Source organism: Typopeltis vanoorti, chromosome 19 (assembly GCF_054136105.1).
Source record: "Typopeltis vanoorti isolate ZY-2024b chromosome 19, IOZ_Tvanoo_1.0, whole genome shotgun sequence".
In the NCBI taxonomy this organism is placed as follows: Eukaryota; Metazoa; Arthropoda; class Arachnida; order Uropygi; family Thelyphonidae; genus Typopeltis; species Typopeltis vanoorti.
Genome location: NC_143567.1, coordinates 33,058,506 through 33,081,011, shown reverse-complemented (window position 1 = coordinate 33,081,011; position 22,506 = coordinate 33,058,506). Strand labels below are relative to the sequence as shown.

The window sequence follows — 22,506 nt, the reverse complement described above, 5'->3', positions numbered from 1 at the left end:
GTGTACACACACACACACACACCGTTTCACAAATATATAACACCATACCCTACATATCTTTGGTATAATTCCTGAGATTATAGTCTACTGAATGAATGCTGGCCTGGTTGGCTGAGTGATTAGCGTATCTGCTCTCCAGCCAAAAGGCTGTGGGTTCGAGTCCTGCTGTGGGCATGGATGTTTGTGATTGTCTGTGAAAATGCTAATGGTGGTAGTGGGCAGTAGATGGCGTTGGTGTGGATGACGATGGTAGTTGCAGTTCATTGTAGTTAGTGGATTGAGTGGTGGAGACAAAGAGTTGTAATGTGGGTGCTCTCCCTCGATGAGGCTTTGGACTCCCTGGAGGTGTCAAATAATAATAATAATAATAATAATATGGTATGTGATCATGAGATGCCAGAAAGAAGAATAAAATATAGCATACAAGACCAACAGTTGGTATTCAATAATTAAAGTCCACCCCCCTCTCTCTCTCTCTCTCTCTCACACACACACACACCCTTACACAAATATATAACACCATACCCTGCATATCGTTGATATAGTTTCTGAGATTATAGTCTACTGCAGTGTTTCTTAAACTTCAGATATCCATGTACCACTTCCTAAATTTTCATTATTACCAAGTACCCCCCTTATGAAAATAAATAAATAAATAAAGTATATTGCATTGTAAATGTCTATTTTATTTGAATGTATATGCTCATAAACAAAAAATATGCTTTATTTTTAATAGAACAAAATTGATTCATATAATTACTTTTTATCAGTCGCTATCGTATGCTCTTCGCGTTGTTGCAGGCTTGCAATGTACATTCATATACGAAAATTCACGAGTGATCGCCCGTGAATTTGCAAACTATTCAAATGAAGCAGTTATCACAATTTGAGTAGGAGAATTCATATGTAATATATAATTTATTGAGAAATATATACGTTTAAAATAATTCTTTTTTTTCTTAATAATGATTCCATGCGTTAATGATGTATAGATGAAAATTGCCACGTATCCCCTGAAGACCTTTCACGTATCCCTGGGAGTATGCGTACCACACTTTGAGAAACACTGGTCTACTGAATGAATGATATTTCTGTCTGAAGGTTTATGTATAAAAACTGCAGTTTCTTTGGAAGCACTGTGCTTTCATTAACACACCACATAGAATATGTGGTGTGTTAATGTAAGCTGTGTAAGCTGGTGTGTAATGTAAGCTGTGTAAAAGGCACATCAGAGAGTCTTCTTCTTCTGCAGCTTTTCCCACTTAAGTAGGGTCGCTGTTTGTGGTGAGTCTCGTCCACAACTTCCTGTCTTGGGCTGTAGCCACATCCAAGTTCTTCATCCTCAAGTCCTCCTCCACCATCTCCCTCCATCTCTTCTTTGGCCGTCCACCCTCCCCCCAACACACACACACACACACATCCATCTGCATTACCTTTCTTCCCACATACTCTTCCTCCCTCTCATCACATGACCAAACCATCTCAACCTTGTCTCCTGTAGGTTTGCTCCTAAGTTCGTAACTTTTACCGTTCCCCTTATATAGTCATTTCTCAGATGATCCTTTCTGGTCACACTGCACATCCACCTAAGCATTCTCATCTCTGCTATCTCCATCCTGCTGATGTTATTTTTCCTCAGGGCCACAGTTTCCATAGCACACGTCATAGCTGGTCTGTCCTGTAGATTTTGCCTTTTAGATTGATCGGCACCCTCTTATCACATAGCACTCCAGCTATCTCTCTCCAGTTCCTCCATCCTGCTTGTATCCTGCATCCCACTTCCTTCTCAGCCTCACCATCCTCTTTCATTGTTGAACCTAAGTATCTAAAGTCACTGACCTTCCTGATGACATTTGCAGCTCCAGATCTGTCTCCTGGCTGCCATCTACTTTGCAACACATATACTCTGTCTTAATTCTGCTCAGTCTCATACCTCTCTCTTCCAGTACTTTCCTCCAACTTTCCAGTTTAGCTGCCACTTCTTCTCTTGATTCTGCACACAGTATGAGGTCATCTGCATACAACATAGTCCAAGGTGCATCTTCTCTCACCTCCTCCATCACAATATTAAACAGGAACGGACTTAATGCTGACCCTTGATGCAAGCCAACTGTCACTGGAAAACTTTCTATCTCTCCCAGGCAGGTTCGAACTCTTGTCATACATTTCTGTGCATCTCCTGCACCAACCTGACATATTTCTCCGGTACCTTCTTCTCCCTCAGACACCTCCAGACTTCTTGCCTTGGAGTGCTATCATATGCTTTCTCCAGATCAATAAATACCAGCTGTAGCTCCCATTGTTTTTCTCAAAACTTTTCCATCATCTGTCATAACCCAAAGATAGCATCTGTTGTCGATCGACCAGGCATGAAGCCAAACTGCTCCTTTGCAATCTCCACCTCCTTCCTCAGTCTTCCATCAAGAACCCTCTCTAGGATTTTCATTGTGTGAGACATCAACTTTATTTCTCTGTAATTATTAGTCTTGTGCATCCCCTTTACTCTTGTAGATGGGGGACAAGTGTACTTTTCCTCCATTCCTCAGGTATATTTTCCTGCTGACAAACTTTTATTAACAGGTCCCACAGCAGGTTAATTCCCTCTTCCCCCAGTGCCCTCCATGCCTCCACTGGGATCCTGTCAGGGCCCACCGATTTTCCATTCTTCATCCTCTTTATGGCTTCCTTCACTTCCACTCTACTAAAGTTCTGCACCATCCCCTCATAAGGCTTCCCATCTTCTCTGTGAGTCCTTGCATTTTCTTCATTCAAAAGCTCTTCAAAGTATATTCTCCATCTGTTTCTTATATCCACATCCCTCCTTAATACCCTTCCTCCAGAGTCTTTGATCTGTCTCACATGTACAATGTCCTTTGATACCTTATTTCTACATTTTTCCAAATGATAAATCTTTCTCTGTTTCTAATTGATCATAAAGGTCTTGATATGCCATGGCCTTCGCCTGTGCAACAACTCATTTGGCTTCTCGCTTTTTCTCTCTGTGTCCTCTTCCACCCCTGACTCGTCCCACTTCTTCTTTGCCTTCCTCTTAGCCGTCACTGCTTCTTGTACATTATTATTCCACCACCAACCCTCCTTCTGCTCTCTAATCTTTCTGGATGTTTCACCGAGCACCTCAATTGCACAGCTTAGAATTGCCTTTGAATTATGTCTCCACCAATCTTGTACACGTTCTAGTCCATCCGAAATCCTCTCTAACACCTTCTCCCTAAAATGGTTCCTCACACTCTCTTCTTTTAAGCAAAACCACTTAATTTTCTTCCTCCCATGGCTTCCAAAGGTTCTTATCTTCGACTTTATTTTAAATTCTGCGCACAGCAGCCGGTGTTGCTGAGCCACTTGATCTGTTGGGATTACCTTACAATTTTTTACTGCCTTAAGATGTTTTCTTCTAGTCAAAATGTAATCAATCTGTGAACTATTGTTGCTACTTCTAAATGTTATCAAATGCTCTTACAGAAAAAGGAGTTCACAATTGCCAGATCAAACGCAACTGCAAAGTCCAAAATCCTCTCTCCTTCCTGGTTCATCATTTCCACTCCATGGCCACCATGCACCCTTTCACAGTCCCTATTCTGTCTCCCTATGTGTCCGTTCAAGTCTCCTCCGACAATCATCATCTCGTTTTCTTCCAGTTCCCTCATTTCTCAGAGAGTAAATTTTAATAAAATTATAAATTAAAATACTCAACTGAATATTCAGTTATCTTTAATGCCTCCCCTCAATGAACAAGATTATAATGTTCTTTTACTGTTATCCATGACATATTCTACGCTGTGTTTCTCTTTCAAAATTTTACAGCAGGATGAACTCTATTAATTAAATCGCATTATAAAATGTAAGACATATTGCAAACATTAAAATAAAAAGCATTTCGATTTTCATAAAAAATTTGAAGGTTACCTCAGCAGCTTCCCAACCCCAGTCTCGATATTTGGAATCTCGAGTTATACGCCATAAATAGAAATAGGTTTCAATTACTTCTGGTCTTTGAATATAATATTTCTCATTTTGCTTCAAAGCTTTAGCTTCAATGCTGTCAGTAAAACGAAATGATTCAGGTCCCAGCTTAGTGGCTAAATGCATAAAACAAGGATAAAACACAGTAAAATATCTAGTAGCATAAAATTCTGTGATCAAATAAGCATTAGTAAACCATAACTATTCTACAAACACAGAAACTTAATTAATTTAATTCAAATATTACAAAATAAAGAAAGCCATGAAAACTTAACTGTAATCATGCCAAACAGATTATCAGAATCAGATTTTTCAGATGAGAAATTATGGGAATATAACAAGGATCTGTATTTAATTTTGTAGATATGGAAAAGACATATGACAAGGTGTGAAAAGCCATTCAAAACATTATTACATGGTATAAATGATATTTCAAGCAATATATAGTCTATATGTCAGCAGTTAGAATTGAAGAATGTATAGAAAGATGATTTGATGTTAAATCAGGTATGAAACAGTGGTGCACTATCTCAACTGTTATTCATCATCAATATGGATCACATTATGAGGGAAAATGGTATTAGGCCTGATTTCAAAATTAGAGATAATCAACACAGCTCTCTACTTTATACAGATAATGTCCTAAGCAAATCCAGTAATCTTGACTAAACTGAATAACAGTTGTAATAAATTTGGTATAAAAATCACTGATGATATTAGAGTTCTTAGAGATAGCAGATTAATTTGGACAAAAATTGTCAATTATGAAGTTTGTAACAATGTCAACTTTTCATGCAATACTATCATAATATCCTGTATACCCTATGAGGATACATATCAGGAATTTCATGACAAAGATGATGGTGAAAACTTGACTTAAGTAGGACCGTCTTTGAAATACTTTTTTTTTTTAATTCTTAATAGCAGTATGAAAAGTAAATTATGACTGTGGTATATAATTAATTAATTAATACACTGTAAGAAATAACAAGCCATAAATGTGGTTCAATGAAGAGCTTCTAGGCAGGATTTCATTTATTCTTTCTGGTACCTTTCCAGTGTTCTATGTTCTTTATAACATGATGTATCTGCCTTTTCCTCTTCTTTGCTGTAGTTTGCATATGATGAATACCTTGGTCAATCATGCCTCAGAGCATACCTTAAGAATTTCATTTTCCTCTTTCCAATTTCATTCAGTAAGTTTCTTTTAGATCTACTCTTTCAAGTACTTGTTTGTATTTAACCTTTATGCATTTCATCCTATATCATAAGAACTGCTTGCTTTTGTGTCTATCAGGTGGAACCAAACTTGCCTCATTCTGTGTCATTCTGCTTAGTAACATCTTCAGAGCCATCAGTCTTTTTCCATTTCTTTTCCAATATATAAAATTTACAACTCTAAAATTTGAAAAGGCTTGAGAAGTCTCTGTAACAAGACTTCTCAAGCCTTTTCTCCTTTGTAGTACAGAAAACTAAGTTTAATGAGTACAGTCCTTGAAATCAAAGTGAATGACACAGAGAATAAATACTTCAAACAGCAGATAGATCAAAATAAGCACTGAATATACTGCATGGATTGGAGGAGTGTTTTTTTTTTTTTTAAATAAAAGAAATGCCAATATACACACACGGTCAAAGAAATTAGCACACTAAAAAGGAAGCATAAAATTCAAATTTTATTGGTGTAATGATACAGATGAGTGATGCACATGATGACAAAAACAGAACTGAAGGACAATTTCAAAGGGATCTGTGGTACGCAATCCGGTCATCATCAATAGTGCGTTGCACTGCCTCGTGTGGCATTACATACTGCAATACGGTCCGGCATGGTGGCGAACAGATGCCTGATGTTGTCCTGCGGCAGACTGGCCCACACGTGTTGGACGCTGTGCTCCAAATCCCGGATATTGCGGCACGGTGGGAGCTGCTCCCAAAAATGCTCAATATGGGGACAAGTCCAGGGAACAGGCAGGCCATGGAAGTGTCTGTACACGAGGTAGGCAGGCCTGGGCAACCCGAGCCGTGTGTGGACGGGCATTATCCTGCTATATAGCGCTCCTGGTATCCCAGTCAGGAATGGGAGAATGTGGGGCCATAGGATGTTGTCCACATACCGCTGCCTCATCAATGCACCACGTACCACTATAAGGGGTGATCGGCTATCGTAGGCTATGGCTCCCCAGACCATAATGCCTGCTGTGCGGGAGGTGTGGTGCTCAATAGCGAGGTCGGGATTGTGTCCTTTACCAGGGATCCTCCACACCCACACACGATGAACATCTGTCCCCAAGACAAAGTGGCACTCATCGCTGAAGACCGCACGTTGCCAGTCTGTGGTGTTCAACGTTGCTCTCGCCTGGCACCACTGCAAACGGAGTCGGCAATGTTGTGGTGTTAATGGGAGCACACATAAGGGAAGCTGGGATTGTAGATTCGCCTAGATTCGGAAAATGGTTAGTGGGCACACAGGAGCCCCTACATGTATAGTGGACTGGGTCACTGTGGGATCCCTCCGTGCTTGCCGCACGATCCGTTGATCCTCTCTAGCGTTGGTCCTCCTGATCTGACCAGTGCCGCTCTGCCAAAACGTGTTCACAGCTCCCAACACTGTCGGACGGCATGGTCAGAAAGGTTCATGTGCACACCTATACGGTGCACCGACCACCCTCCGGTTTTCAGGCCAATGATCATGCCTCTGTCAAAGTCCATAAGTTGCTTAAATCGACATCTCTGGCATCTACCCGGCATTATTGTCACTCTGTACTCTAGCTTGCGTCAGCCGGTGCTTTTCGCTTTAATCGGCTATCGAACTACACGCCGGCTTTATAAGGCTGCTGGTTCATGCTTGCAGTGCCACCGCAGGGTGTGTGGGCATGCGCAATCACACCAAAATTAGATCATTTCCATACCACCCCACACTCTAGCTATCTGCTTAGTTTCGCCGTTGTACCATGTTTTCTTCCAGGTGCACTAATTTCTTTGTCCGTGTGTGTATACATGATTTGCATTTTAATGCAAAAAAATTTATGTAAAAATAAATCTTTATACAGTAATTTAATGTCAACAATGCATGAATAATACAAAGGAAACAGCATATGGATATTCAATGGAAGGTATCTGATTGCATTCTCTGCCCCCCCCAAAAGGAGGACATAATGATCCTTTTAAAAAATACTTTAAGATTCAAAACATATGTAAGGGAAATTAGAATTTATTAATAACTCCTGTCTATTTTGCTCACTGTAACATGAGAATCATTCAGGGAGAAAGCAAAAGAATTGGTTACAACATTCAAAATATTAACACATGAAAGAAAGAATGAGTCAAACAGTAGGAATCATACTTTCATATATGACTCCTGCTGTTGAGCAGGAGTGTCTCATTTGCAGCTGAGTGAATAAGCAGCAACCTTATTAAAGTTCCAGAGAATCAGGCCAGGTATAGTTGTGTAATTCAAGAAATATAGAGTGAATAACTAATACAATAATAATAGTTTGGGAGGCATTTCTAATTTCTTCCTCTAAGCTTTGCAGAGCTTATCTGAGGAAGATAATAGATGGCGGTGGTTTCGTGGTTAAGTTTCTATACTGGTCACAAGCCAGGTGTTGATTTTACTGTTTGTTGGTATGTGCTTGGAAGGCTTCAACCGCTATTACACATTTTAACCTTTTTTTTTTTTTTTTTTTTTGCAAGTAGGGTTGGATTTGGACATGGTGTGTTTGTTTGTGTCCTTGTAGTGGTGTTTTTGAGAGGGGTTTGTCATAGGTTGTGTGTGCATGAAGGAGAGAGGGAGAGAGAAAAACAGGAATTTCTCTAATTTTCTTTCTCGCTATATATTTATATAGCGCCTGTTTCAGCATTCTCTGTATGTCCCTAGGTTTCTGTCGTCGAATTGCAGTTTGTTTATCATGTCAGGTACGTAGAAGTTTCGGGTGGCTTTGCCATAGCGATTGTTGTACTTATATGTTATATACAGGAATACCTCGATTATCGCAATTCTCGATTTATCGCGGTTTATAATTTGATACCAAAATTCCAATTATTGCGCTCCAAATTCGAATTATCGCGGCCGCGAGATGTAGCCCACTACATATGCAACCAGTTCGAGTCGCCACTCTCCAGGTATCGCTCTCTTGTAGCACTTCGTTTTTCTCCGACGGCACCTTCTCACCACTTACCAGTAACTATCCGCCCTTGCCTGAAGTACATGTGGATATTTATTTCTCTTGTTATTTACCCCTACAATGAATGCTAAAAGAAACAAGGATGATTTCAAGTCTACAGTTATCAAGAAGAAACGTAGAGTGATCAGCTTAGAAGATAAGTTGCATATGATAAATAAGTATGAAGCAGGCATAACCAAAACCAAAACTGCAAGAGAGTACGGTCTAAATGAATCAACTGTTCGCCATATTTTAGACCACGCTGCAAACTCTAGGGCTTCAATCTAGGATTAAAAGAAATTGAAAAAGGTGATGTTCAGGACCTGCTTCAGTCACATGATAAGGAGCTGGATGAAGAAGACCTAATTAACCTCGAGAGAGAATGTGCTTACAATGCTCAAATCGATCATAACGACGAACAAATTGACTTGGCACTGAAAGAATTTACCCTTAAAGAAATGGACGAAATGTTTAGAATTGCTGTTTAGAATTAAAATTTTAAAGAAAAAATCTTGAACGGTGATCCTAATCTCGAGCAATCACTGAAAGTTCGTCAGGAAATTGAAAATTCCATCCATTGCTACCGAGTTTTATACGAAGAAAAAAGAAAGAAAAAATTCCACCAGACAACTCTACACCAATTTTTATCCAAGAAAGAATAATTGTATGTACTTCTTATATAAATAAAGATTAAAGAATAATCTTGTAATGAACCTTCATTTTTTACTTAACACGTTTAACACATTTCTTTTTTACTTGATATATAAAATTTAATTAATAGATTTGAAAAATCCTTGGCATTGATCACCCATTTTACACGCATTATTTATCCTGATTATTGTGGATTCGATTATTGCGGTATTTTTCGTGGTAACAATAACCGCGATAATCGAGGTATATTCCTGTAGTTTGTTGACTGTGGTCTTGTTATCCGATATGTTGTTCTAGTTACTCTACAGGTTGGGCTGTAATGGCATAAGTGTTTCACCTTAAATATTTTGTGTTATGTCTGTGCTGCCTGCATAAGTGTGGGTTGTTCCCAGAATATCAGTTTTACCATTTTATTTTGCAACCATTGTAACCTGTTAAGTCTGTAGTCTGTGCAGAATGCATATGATGTGATTGCATTTCTTAAAATGTTTTCACATAATGCTTTATAGATGTTTATGTGTGTTGGGACTATGTCTTTTAATCGGTATAGTTTGCTTGCTATTATCCAACATTGATCAGCATCGAAGTGAAGTCCGAGATAGCATGTTGTTTTCACCTGTGTGATGGTTGTGGTTTTAGGTTCAGCACTTTGTGTATAGGTGGGTGAATGTCGAATAGTGAGATATTTTGTTTCTATGGGCAGGGTTTGGGGGTTTTTGAATATCACTTGCTTTGTTTTTCCAGGGTTTATATATATATGCCATTTTTGGTTAACCACTTAGTGATTTCATTGATATCATGTTGCATATTTGTGTAAGCGATATTTGCATTGTTGTGAATAATAATAATAATATAGGGTATTTAGCTTTGAAACTGCTTCTGTGGGAGATGTTGAAAAATTTAAGTTTCAGCTAAATTTGATATCTTTCAAGAAGAATTTTCAAATTCAATTACATTTTCAAGGAATAGTGAAGCTCTTTGACACCATGCCAATCTTAATCATAATAACTGTCCAGCAATGGTCTCTTTGTTATAATTCTAAGTGCTCATGCATCCTAATAGTGACAATCACATAGCATCCAGTAGTCTATATGAATCACATGCCTAATTCTATTTAGATGCTGCTGTTTTCAAGCCACTTCAGGCTATCAATAAAAGGGTGGTGATTTCATACTGGACACTGAAAATCATACTATCTAAGCATTCACAAACATCTGCAACACATAGCAGGATTCAAACCCACAGCCTGTTGGTTGCAGAGTAGAAATCCACTAAGCCAAACATGCTAGCATTTGGAGGGTATATGTAAAACATCAGCAGAATGCTGTTGGCTGGTCTGGTTGGCTAAGTTAGCATATTTGCTCTCCAACCAACAAGGCTGCAGGTTTTGAATCCTACCATGTCTTTAGGTGGCTGGTGTAAGACCACCATCCTGATTACTGAAGGCCTGAGGTTGTTTGAAATTTGTTTGTTTGAAAAAAATTATTGGTTGTTTGAAAAAAATTATTAGCAGAGTTGTGCGAGTAGAAAGCGGCTAATTTTTTGAACATGCAGGACAAATTTGAGGGATGGACATATAAAAGAAATGGGATACATTTAAATGGATTTGGTGTGAGTCAGCAAGAGAAATTGTTGCTGCAAGAGAAAATAATGACTGAAGTGAAACCTGAGATATAATAACTGAGATGAAAGTAATGACTGAAAGGAAAACCTGAGGAAGCAAAAGGTGATGTGGAAAAGCAGGAGAGTAGGGTAGGAGAGTTTGTGAATGGATAGGTGAGTGAAGAGAATGAGAGAAAAGGAATGAAAGATGGGGGCAAGGTGAATAGGGGAAACACTGTGTGACAAGTGCAGATGATGGTTTCAGGAGTAGATCTGTGAATGTGCAAGAGGGGATAACATTTAGTTCTGGGGAGAGGTATAATATCAGCAATGATAGAGAGGAATGTATGGAGGAGTCATATCCAAGAAGTGGAGTCAGTGGTACTTGTCACAGAAATGAGACGGTGTGTATGTTTATGAATGCTACAGATATTCAAAATAAGAGTAGTGAAACTGTAACAATGACAGCGTTCATTCTCCCCAAAACTGTCAGAATAAGTGAGACATTGTTGAATGAGGATGACGTTCTGACAGGAATTGAAATGGAGGGATATGTAGTTTTCTGTGAAGACAGACAGGGTGAAAAGGGAGGAGGAGGAGGCTGTTGATGGTAGCAGAGGAGTTATACCCATCCAAAGTGGAGACACAAGGAAAAAATAATGATAGCAGTTTTAAAGAAGTATGGTGCGAGGTGGACAGGATGAAATTTTTAGTAATAATTTTTTATAATTTTTAGATTTGGTAACGTGGAAAAGCAATGAGAAGAAAATGTTAGGCAAATTGGTCTGTAAGAAAGGGGTAATCATTATGGGTGATTTCAATTATGGTAATGCACTCACGTTCATAGAAACCGCATTGCCTGCTGTAACCATGTTTGTTTGTTTGTTTGATTGTGGGGGGGAGTTAAATTTGAATACCTATTTGAAAAGGGATAATAACACAATAATTGTCACTAATAATGAAGGTAATATAACATTTTTATTTCTGATTAATATTTGGTTCTTTTTAGTACAAGATGTGACATAATTAGGAAATGACAACAAACTTCTTGACAAATTTGCAAATATTTCAAAATGGAGGAGACAGTGATATTTTCAAATAATAAAACATAGATGAATTAAATAATCAAAATTTAATTCATCGACACAGTTTTACTAACCTTCAAAACTAAAAATTTACTTTTTGCTGTTTAGTACTTCTTTATTATTATTCTTGTGTAGAGGCTTAAGTGCTGTGAGGACATTATGTTGGAGGTTTAATGGATTTTTTACAACACTCAGAAAGAATTAAATTAGAATTTAATACTCCTATATTTCGTCCTAGTCACTAGGACATCTACGGGGATTACAAAAACAATTAATGTAACATGCACATAAAAACTTACAATACTAAACCCAACCACGTGGGTGACACTAAAGTCCTATCTAGGTGGAGCGCCCTCTAAGGGCGGTAGTAGGTGGCCTGGAATGTAAGGTGGGACCTCTGGTGATGAGTGTTTCCCAAATCTTCGGAAGCTTAATCCAACCGTATTTGTTAAGATTTGGTTGGTTTCTGAGAGCTGCTGCTGCTTCTAAGAAAAGTCTCTCTTTCTTGAATTTGCTGTGGTGGAGCATGGTGGTTTTCTTCCATGATACTCTGTGGATGGTGTCCAAAACATGGGCAGCCAAGCTTTGGGAAACACTCATCACCAGAGGTCCCACCTTACATTCCAGGCCACCTACTACTGCCCTTAGAGGGCGCTCCACCTAGATAGGACTTTAGTGTCACCCACGTGGTTGGGCTTAGTATTGTAAGTTTTTGTGTGCATGTTACATTAATTGTTTTTGTAATCCCCGTAGATGTTCTAGTGACTAGGACGAAATATAGGAGTATTAAATTCTAATTTAATTCTTTCTGAGTGTTGTAAAAAATCCATTAAACCTCCAACATAATGTACACAAGAATGTTTAGTACTTTGTGGGTCCTCCTCTTGCCTTTATTACAGCTTCGCATAAACGGGGCATTGACAAAATTAATTTTGTGATGAATGCAATTCTCAATTCATGGTTCCATATTCTTACAATGGCTTCTTGGAGCTCCTGAAGTGTTTTCATCAGCTTCTCCTTGTGTATTTCAGTCTCCATTTAGTACCACAAATTCTTAATGAGGTTGAGATCTGGGCTGTTTCCTGGCCATGATAGTCGCTGAATCGAGTGTTCATTGAGTCACTTATTAACCCACAACAAACTAAAGCTTTTTTTAAGCCTTAGTATGGTATATATGGTACATTTTAGGGTTATAATAGAATTACTTACACTTTTTGCTCTATAACAAGAGGCAGAGTCATCCTGAAAGATGCAGTTCATTGTTACAATAAAGAGGTCTCTGATAGTAGGCAGCAATTATTTTTATTCTAAAATTTTCTGGTACACTTGTGCATTCGCTAAACGTTTTGTGAAATGCAAGTAACTAACATCATGATATGACGTGCAACCCTAGATCATCTGAGTGGCTGAGAATTTGACTGTTGACACCAGACAATCAGGGTTGAATTCTTCCCCCGATCGTCCTCAAACTGTCTGAGGTCAGCACCCTGCAGGTTAAACTTTTTCTCATTAGAAAAAATTACTCTTTTTCACTGATCAAGGGTCTATTTGGTATGTTCTCTGCACCAATTTAACTAACTGAGTCAATCACTTTTTTTTTAAATAACAAGGGCTTCTTTTTAGAGTGCCTGGCTATCAGTCCCTGCCGAATGAGTCTTCCTGACAGTTACAGAGCTTGCCACAACTCTTGTTTGTTCTTTCCAGTCCCGTGTCAGTTCTCTGGATGACCCACAGTGATTTTTGAGACTGAGCCACATCGATCTTGGCATGATTCAGATAGTGGTACTCTTCCTGTCCCCCCTTCTTTCTTTCAGCAGATCTGGTTTCCTTCACTTTCGACAGCAGCTGTACCACAGTAGATTGACTACAGGACACTCTTTTAGCTATTTCATGAGAGGAATTGTCTTCTCTATTCAAAGTTGGAATCTCACTTTTTCTGTGAGGTGTTAACTGCACATAACTAGCCATTGCGATCTCAACAAAAATGTGAAAACTAGCTCTTGCTGTCTATTTAATGCATAAAAATTCTGATGTAATAGCAGCGAACTATTACATTACACAGAAATCCATAGAAATGATAGATGATGCAGTACAATGAAATAGCTAATGACAAACCAATGAAAATGACAATTTAACTACTAAAAACAATATTTTGTAAAGTGATGTCATTTCTATGAACATGAGTGTATATCAGAATGAGGAATTAGATGGAAAGGAAATCAATGCTGCTCAGTTGCTACTCAGGAACAATCTTATCAGAGACAATAGTTGATAAAGGTGATGTAGATATCTTACAAGATGATTTAAATTGGCAGTGTAGGCAAAGGACAATGGTTGTCAATTCAATGTTGTAAAATGTAAGGTAATGCACTTCAGGATGAAAGATCATATTGATGGTATTAGTTTACCGGAAATTAATGAGACTAGGGATCTGGAGATAATGGTGGATAGAGATTTGAAATTCAGTATTGCAAGAGTTGGCAAAATAGCTCAGAGGATTACTCTGAGGATGCTGAAAAATACACTAATAAAGATAGGGAAGTTATTTCTCTTTATAAGGCTATGATTTGGCCACATGTTGACTACTGTGCACAATACAATTTTCATTGGTTTATCATTAGATATTTCATTGTATTGCATCATCTATCATTTCTACAGGTTTCTGTGTAATGTAATAGCTTGCTGCTATTATGTCAACTGTGTTTCTTGGGGATCAGGAAGTTGTGGAGAGGAGTGACCAAGCTAGTGAAAGGTCTGTGGAATGTTCCCTATGAGGATAGATTGAGGGTGTGTGTGTGTGGGTTGCAGAGTTTAGCAACAGGCAGAGAGGAGATATGATAGAAACTTATAAGTTACTAAAGGAATACTATAAGATTGACACAGAAAAAATTTTTCAATTCATGGGGAATAGAGGGAAAACAAGGGGTTGCACTTGGAGCTGTCTAAGACTGTGGTTAGCAAGGTTGCACATACTAGAGAGAGTGGTGAATGAGTGGAATAGATTGCCGGAGATGATTGTGAGTGCCCCAACAGTGAATAGGCTTAAGGAGAAATGTATGACAGGTATTGTGTTAATGAATAGAGTGGGACTCCTGCAATGAGTCTTTTGTCTCCATGGAGTGCCCATATAAATAATAATAATAAATAATTTCCACTCTTCAACCAACAGACTGTAGGTTTGAATTCCATTATGACACATATGTTTGTGAAAATCTTTAGATAGTAAATGATTTTTATCACTCAGTGTCAGGCTACAACCTGCTTACTGGAGGCCTGAAGTACTTTGAAAATATTTTGTTTGATCTCTAGAGCAAGGTTGCTCAAGCTTTAGACTATAACTTCTCAGAAATTTATAATAGTAATACAAACTAAATAAAACAGTGTTCATTTAATATGAGCCTAGAAACTAGTCTTTAATTAATACCTAATTAAAATTTATACCAAATTACCAGTTCTGTCATATGATTCATGACAAGTATGTGCAACATCTTTTCCCAGCTGAATATGCTGCTGCTTCTGTTCTTCTGGTAAAAACTGAGCTCCATAAGCAAAGAGTCCACCTATATTAAAAAAAAAAGTATTTTCTTAAAAAAAAAAAAAAAAAAAGTAAGAAAAATACATATAAATTGCATGTAAAGGAAAAAAAAGCTTTTATTTTGTATGTTATATGCAGTAGCATACTCAGGATTTAATCTTGGGGGGGGGGGGGGGTCAAGTAGACGATTTGAGAATGCACACTATGCATCGCATACGACCTATGACTGAGCATCTGCAATGATCGCTAATTCATAAGTAGTATAGAAATAGAAGACATGACAGAGCATAAATAATAAAAAAAGAATTTTAATTAGAAAAAGATTTTTGGAAAATTTTCTATTGTTTTTTTTTTTCTTTCTTTTCTTTTTTTGGGGGGGGGATCTCCCCCACCCCCATGGGTGCACCATTGGTTATATGTATATTATATAGTGTATTTTTACAATAAAGTAGGCTAGAAAAAAGAAAATGTTATTAAGAAAATCATAAGGAGGAGAAAATAAATTTACAATACTGTACTGTATTTATCGATACCATAAGTTTATATCACCTGTTTACAATATGAATCATCTGTCTGTCAGTACCTAAATCAATATTGTCTTATGTGATACAAAGCACTATAGACGTTATACATATTACTAATACTAGACATCAAAAATGAAAAGATAATGTGAAAAAGAAATTCATATTAATTTGCATGTATAACGATTCATGCATTGATAATAAAGAAGCTTAGTGTAATTGATACGATTGCTTAACAGTGAATGAATCATATAATTTTATGCAGTCATGATTTAATACTGCATCTTTACTTTGTTTACATTTCTCTTGACTACGAATGGTGTCATGTATGGTCTGCAAGTGTTTGTGTGCATAAGTTTTGATAAATTTTAAATATTTATAATATATTTGTGCATTTTATGGTAGTAAATGATAAAATACACTAGTATCTATATATATTTTATGTATTTGTGACACACTTAAATTTTTCTTAATTTTTTCAATATTTCCAGGTTCATCTGTAAGTTTTTTCAAATTGTCACAAATCTACAAAACATTTTCCAATATATTTATTGAAAAAAAAAACTACATATAAGTGGACCCATGCAGTTCAAACCTGTGTCATTCAAGCATCAACTGTATATAATAATGTGATCTTTTATGAAGATGCATAGTATAATAGCTATGAAATCTTCCAGGAAAAAATCACAAGTCAATACAATATGGTAATGTTAACAAACACTTCATGTTCTGTACATTAATATAACCCCCCCCCAAAAAAAATGAATGTCATATGGAATATTTCTTAATTCTCACATTCTACTGATCTCTCTCTCTCCCTCCCCAACCCTTTCATGTTCTTCCAATCATGATATAGCCTTAGTTGAATCTTAGGTCTAGCTTAAATTGCTTGCTTTATAATTCCACACATCTTAAATTGCGTGTCTTGTAATTACAATTCAGAGGTCTTATGATCAGCAGTCCACTGAATTGTAAGGAGGGAAATATCAAAGATGAGAATGTAGTAATTCTATTCTACTGGTCACCTGGATTTCAAGGGTTGTAGAAATTTAGAAAAGGTATATGGATACAAATATGGACAACAAAGATGATAACAGGATTCTGAAGTAAGATTATAAAGACAAACTAATGAAATGCAACAGTAACAGACAGGATGAGCAGAAAAGGACGATATGACTGAAATAAGTAAGTTGTTGAGAGTTGAGGTTTTGATGGAATTCAAAGCAACTAATGCTATAGGACCAGCATAATTTAGTCTGTAAACTGCATGTATTCTTTTTCTTGCAGCTAGTTTGCCTGTTTAGTGGGACAAAAAAAACCCGAGTTTCAAGATATTGAGAGGGGTACTCGCCCAATAAGCAATGGAGAGATTTTTCAAAAGATAGAATGGAAGAAGGGGAAAAAGAGAACCATAAGTTGCATAGCAAGTTTATATTTTCCAATATTCATATTTTGGTACTCCAAATTACCCAGAACTCCTTCTGTTACACAGCTGTGTTGTGTGATTTTGCAGATGGAGTGAGAAGTATGGTGTGTGTGTGTGTGTGTGTATGTTTATGGAGGTAATTTATTTACAACATGCTACATTGCATATATTACATGTAACTTCTAAATAACTGATTAATATTTATATTAAATTTATATTTACATTTTTCTATCAATATTCATATTTATATTTATATTTTTACAACTATATGTATTCATCTCCACATTTACATTTTTATATCTACATATATTTACACTATATAATTCAAACATTATGGGTAGCTTATATTAAATTATAATGATTGGAAGTTGATCCTATTGGGAAAATTAAATAATTTTGAGTAATACTTTTGGATAAGTATCTGTTTTGACAATGGTCACTTGTCTCCCAAAGTGATGATGTGTTGCATGAGGGACATCTGGATGGAGGCCAGTAGCTGACAGTCATACAGAAAGTGAAGGTGCAGACAATAAATGCATAATGACAATTTCAGAATATTTTATCTGTGTAGGTGGCATCTTAATTTTCCACGTCCCGTTAAACCTGGAGAGTTGGTGTGTATTTTCAGCAGGAGTCTGCTTCTGATACTCGGCAAGAATTTTTTTTGTTGATTCATTTTTAGATGTTTTCCATTCTTCTTCCTCCCACAATTTTAGGTTTATTTCTTCTGTAAGTGTTTTTATAGCAGATTTTGAGTACTTTTGGTAACTTAATTCTAACTGTTCATCTACAGCTGCTTCTTTAGCCAGCTGATCAGCTCTCTCATTTCCTGCTACCCTACTATGCAACCTCACACCCAGCAGAACTTAATTTCTCATCCCTCTAGTGTGAGATTTCTTACAAGATATCTGCTCTATTAACAATAGCTGGTTGCTCTGGTTTTTTATGTTGTGTATAGTGCTTCTGCTTTCACTGTAAATTGTTATGGTCTTTTGATGAGAGGTGTTGAGTCCAATTCCCAGAGATATGTAAGTGAACAAACAAGTTGTTCTGCTTGGTTGTTGGAACAGAGGGGATGTAGTCTAAAGCAATGTTCTTGTATAATGGACTGTCTGTAATATGATATAAAAGAACAACTGATGTTTCCTTCTGTTTTGCTCCCATATGTGGTATATGTGATATTCATCACTTTCAGAGTTTTCCTTCTCCTTAATATGTGTTTTCTTTGCTGGGCGAGGTCACCTACTGTAATGAAGCAGAAGTTCATAGAAGTTTGGATCGATGCTGGCATTTTTGTTATGCGTTACATCTTTCAGAAGTGACTTCACATATAACATAGAATAGTTACATTTTTAGGCAGATCAGATTTAGACCAGCAATAATGCAAGCTGCCTCAAAAGATATTGTTCTATATCCTTTAATTATTTGTATGCCTCTCTAAGGCACTTTTATCTGTTTTTTTAAGTGCATCTATCAAGAGGGAACAGCATAAGATTCTTAAAATTTAATTAATTTTTTAATTGTTTATTAATTAAAAAAGATAGCTGCTATTAGAGAAGATGAAGGGAGAGGGATGGACTCAAAATAAGCTCATGAAGTTCATGATCATTATCAAATTCCTGATATGTATCCTCAGGGGATGTACAGGATAATTATGATAGTACTACATGAAGAAGTTACACCATTATTAACTTCTGATGAATAATTTTCTGCCAAATTAATCTTTTACCTGTCAAGACTCCAATCAGATCTTATATTTCTGTCTTTTAAGGTGCTTTTTTACTCTATCAATCCATCTACATCTTGGTCTTTCTCCGGATCTTTTCCTGCCAACCTGGCAAAGAACACTTGTTTTTCAAATCTTTCCTCTCCATTCTGTTTAAGTGAACATACCACCTGAGATTAGCTCTAACACATTCCTGAATGCTAACAACGTCAAGTTGTTTTCTAATATCCTCATTATTAATATGATACTACAACTGATGCCATCTGTTCACTCCACTAAACTTTCTCAGAACTCTCATTTCAGATGTCTCTAGTCTTTGATCAAGTGTTTTGTTTCTAACCCAGTTCTTGGATACATAAGTTAAAATTGGTTTTAACACTGTCTTTATACAGCTAATTTAGTGTTTTGACTAATATCTTTCTTATTCCATATAAATTTATTCAGCTGACTTCCTACCATACCAGCTTTACTAATTCTGTTGTCTATTTCCATATTTAATTTACCATCTTCACTAAATATTGTGCATAAATAGTTAAAATGTTTTACTTGTTCTATAGGTTCACCAATTTGGCCTGCCACCTGGTTAACGCATCACCTCTCCTACCAACAAGTCGTGGGTTTGAATCCCACCCTGGGCATGAATGTTTATAATTGTCCTTAGGTGGAAGATGAATTTGGCATGCCGGTCTGGCTGGTCGAGTGGTTAGCACCCACTCTCTAACCAACAAGTCGTGGGTTCAAATCCTACAATGGGCTTGGATGTTTCTGATTGTCCTCAGATGGAAGATAAATTCCATTGACTGGTGTGAGACCACCTCCCCACATATTGGAAACCTGAAGTGGCTGAAAAAGTTCCATGTTTGGTCTCTAGAGCAGGGTTTTCGGACAATATAAATATATATATAATTGACAAAAATTAATTTTTTAAAAAAATCCTTGCCCACCCATGGTACAAATGTACTACAGGTTTAATAATAACCTTTTGTGGATAGTAACCACATTATAAAAAAAAAAAAAAAATTTAAAAAAAAAGTTGATGTTTCCAATATTTCTGAATTTTTACTGTCTTTGTCATTTTAACCAAAATTATTACAACAGTTATTCAATTTAGTCAGGAAATCTTGCAGACTGATACTGGGTTTATTCAGAAATATAACATCATCTACATAAAGTAAAGCTAAGATTAATATCACTAATTTTGATATCAGATTTAATACCACTTTCCTTCATAATGTGATCCATATAGATAATGAATAACAGTGGAGATAATGTGCACCCTTGTTGCACACGTGATTTTACCTCAAACCATCTTCCTGTACCTCCTTCAATTCTAATTGCTGACTTACAACTCAAACAAAGACTAAGTATTGCTTGATATAATGCCCCAATGACACCATACAACTGTAACTTTTTGAATAGCTTCTCTCTCTTGACACCTTGTTATATGCCTTTTCCAATCAACAAAACTTAAATACAAATCCTTGTTATATGCCCATGATTTCTCAACTATTTGTCTTAAAGTGAAAATCTGATCCTGAACCTGTATTTGGCCTGAATTCAGCTTGTTCTTCACCACACAATTTTTCTTAGCCATTTCTTAAGTATGCTTGTATAAATCTTACCAGGAACACTCAGTAGGGAAATACCTCTGTAATTCTCACAATCAGTTTTATTTCCCTTTTTTATAGATTGGTACTATGAGAGATCTGCTCCAATCTTCTGGAATTAGAACCTCTGACCAGGCCTTCTGAATTATGCAATGCAGCTCATGAAGTTAAGGATTTTAAAATAAATATGCACAAAAAAAAAAAAAAAAAAAAAATATTTACTAAAACAAAGATCCATAAAAAAAAAATCCAAAATGCCACTCCACAACCTGAACATTGCTACACCTTTGTTAACTCTACTATTATGAAAATAGAACAGATAACTAATTGTTACCTTCCTTTTGCATTGTGGTTATGCAGTGAGATTGATTGTTTCAACATGGCTTAGAATTACCCGCATGCAGAAAATGAAGTCAAAGATCACAGTGCTTAATTTTTCTAATGACTTTGATATTTCTTTTCAATTTCTTTATTCACTTACATAGTGTCTTAAGGTACATGGAGAAATGATTCAGGCTTTTGACCTAACATTCACTCTGTTAGTATATATCTTCCTGGATACCGAACAAATGTAGATGGGCAGGTAATTTGTAGTTTAGCTGACCAGAGTGTATTCTGTATTTGTTAAACAAATTTGTCAATGATGATACAACAAGACAAAATGTCATAAAAGCTGGGAAACTTCCTCCTGGTTAAACAAGACCAGTTGTTTTTAGCAGAGAGCCAGGACAAACAGTGAAAAGTCACATAAAACAAACTCATACTCAACAAAATCAGCAGAATTCAAGATAGGCTTTATCAACATAAGAAATATCAATGGAAAAGAATGAGAACTGGCAGAAGAACTGGAGAAATGCCAGTCCATGCGACTGATGTTACCAAAACAAAAAAACCAAAAACAGATGAAATTCCTCTAAATAACAAATACAAGATGTTATATTCAGAAATGGTGATAAGGGAAAGGAATAGCTATAAAATTCAAAACTAAACAAGAAGATAATCTTTTAAATAGAAGGCAATTTGGAGATGGGTTTGTGTTTGAGACTTAATGGAGTAAAACAGTACTGGGAATGCAATCCATTCAAATAAGGTTAAGGATACCTGATAGTATCTCAAACAGTGAATTCATCTTCCATGGTGAGTTTAATGATCGACAACTACCAGCTGGCTCCCTTTTTCTATTTCCAATAATCGAGATGGATGCTGAGTAATTTGCTATAAGCAATCTTCTTCTTCAACCTTCATCAGTCCACTGCTGGACAAAGGTCTCACCCAATTATCTCCATTCCATTCTATTTTCAGCTTTTCTCATCCATTGCATTCCAGAAATCCTAACAATTTCATCTTGCCATCTCTTCCTTGGTCTTCCCTTTGTCTACCACCATCCATAAGGCTCCATTCTGTCAATAATTTAGGTCATCTTGAGTTGCTATATCATGTAATGTCCAGTCCATTTCCAGTCTGAATGCATGATGTAACTGATGATGATGATGTCCTGTATGCCTGTTCTCAACTTTATCAAATAGGAATGTATCTTGTCTTTAAGTGTCACGTCAAACATATTCCTTTCCATTCTTCTCTAGATAACTTTCAATTTGTGAATTATATTTTGAGTTAAGTTCCAGGTTTCACTGCCATATGTAATTGCAGGTAAGACATATTGATAGAAAGCTTTCCTCTTTAAACTAATGGAAATAACACCTTTGAAGATATCTTTCATCCTCTCAAAAGCCATCCAACCTAGCTGTATTCTTCATTTTTTATTTCTCCTATTTGTTCATCTTTAATTTTTATTATGGGTCACAGATAAGCATATTGATCTACTCTCTCCACTTCTCGATCTTCCAGTATAAATCTTTTTGGTGTTAAATTGCTATTCATCATTATTTTGTCAAATTGGATTGAAGATGCATTTAAGCATCTTCAATCCAATTTGACAGACACTTCAGCTAATTCTCTTAATTTTTATTCTAGGTCTACTGCATCTTCTTCTTCTTCCAAGAGAACTATACTATCTGCAATTATCAATCCTCTATTTATTGGAAAATTTCATTTTTCTTATGCAGTTTAATAACAGACAGGACTATATATGTATTTCAAGGTTTTTATGTATGTTTCTTGTTTTAACAGTGATTCTAAAATAGCTAAGATTTTGATGGAGTCAAATGCATTTTCAAAGTCCACAAAGGCTAAACAGAGAGGTTTA

General features: G+C 36.5%; 1 protein-coding gene across 1 annotated transcript in view; it reads right to left on the bottom strand.

The window, feature by feature from the left end:
• Positions 1–22,506, bottom strand: part of LOC150095982 (mannosyl-oligosaccharide 1,2-alpha-mannosidase IA-like) — a 233,187-nt gene that overhangs the window by 16,724 nt on the left and 193,957 nt on the right. Inside the window, 2 exon segments of the mRNA XM_090409444.1 lie at positions 3,925–4,097; positions 14,935–15,045. Of these exon segments, the coding sequence (XP_090265570.1) occupies positions 3,925–4,097; positions 14,935–15,045 (284 nt within the window).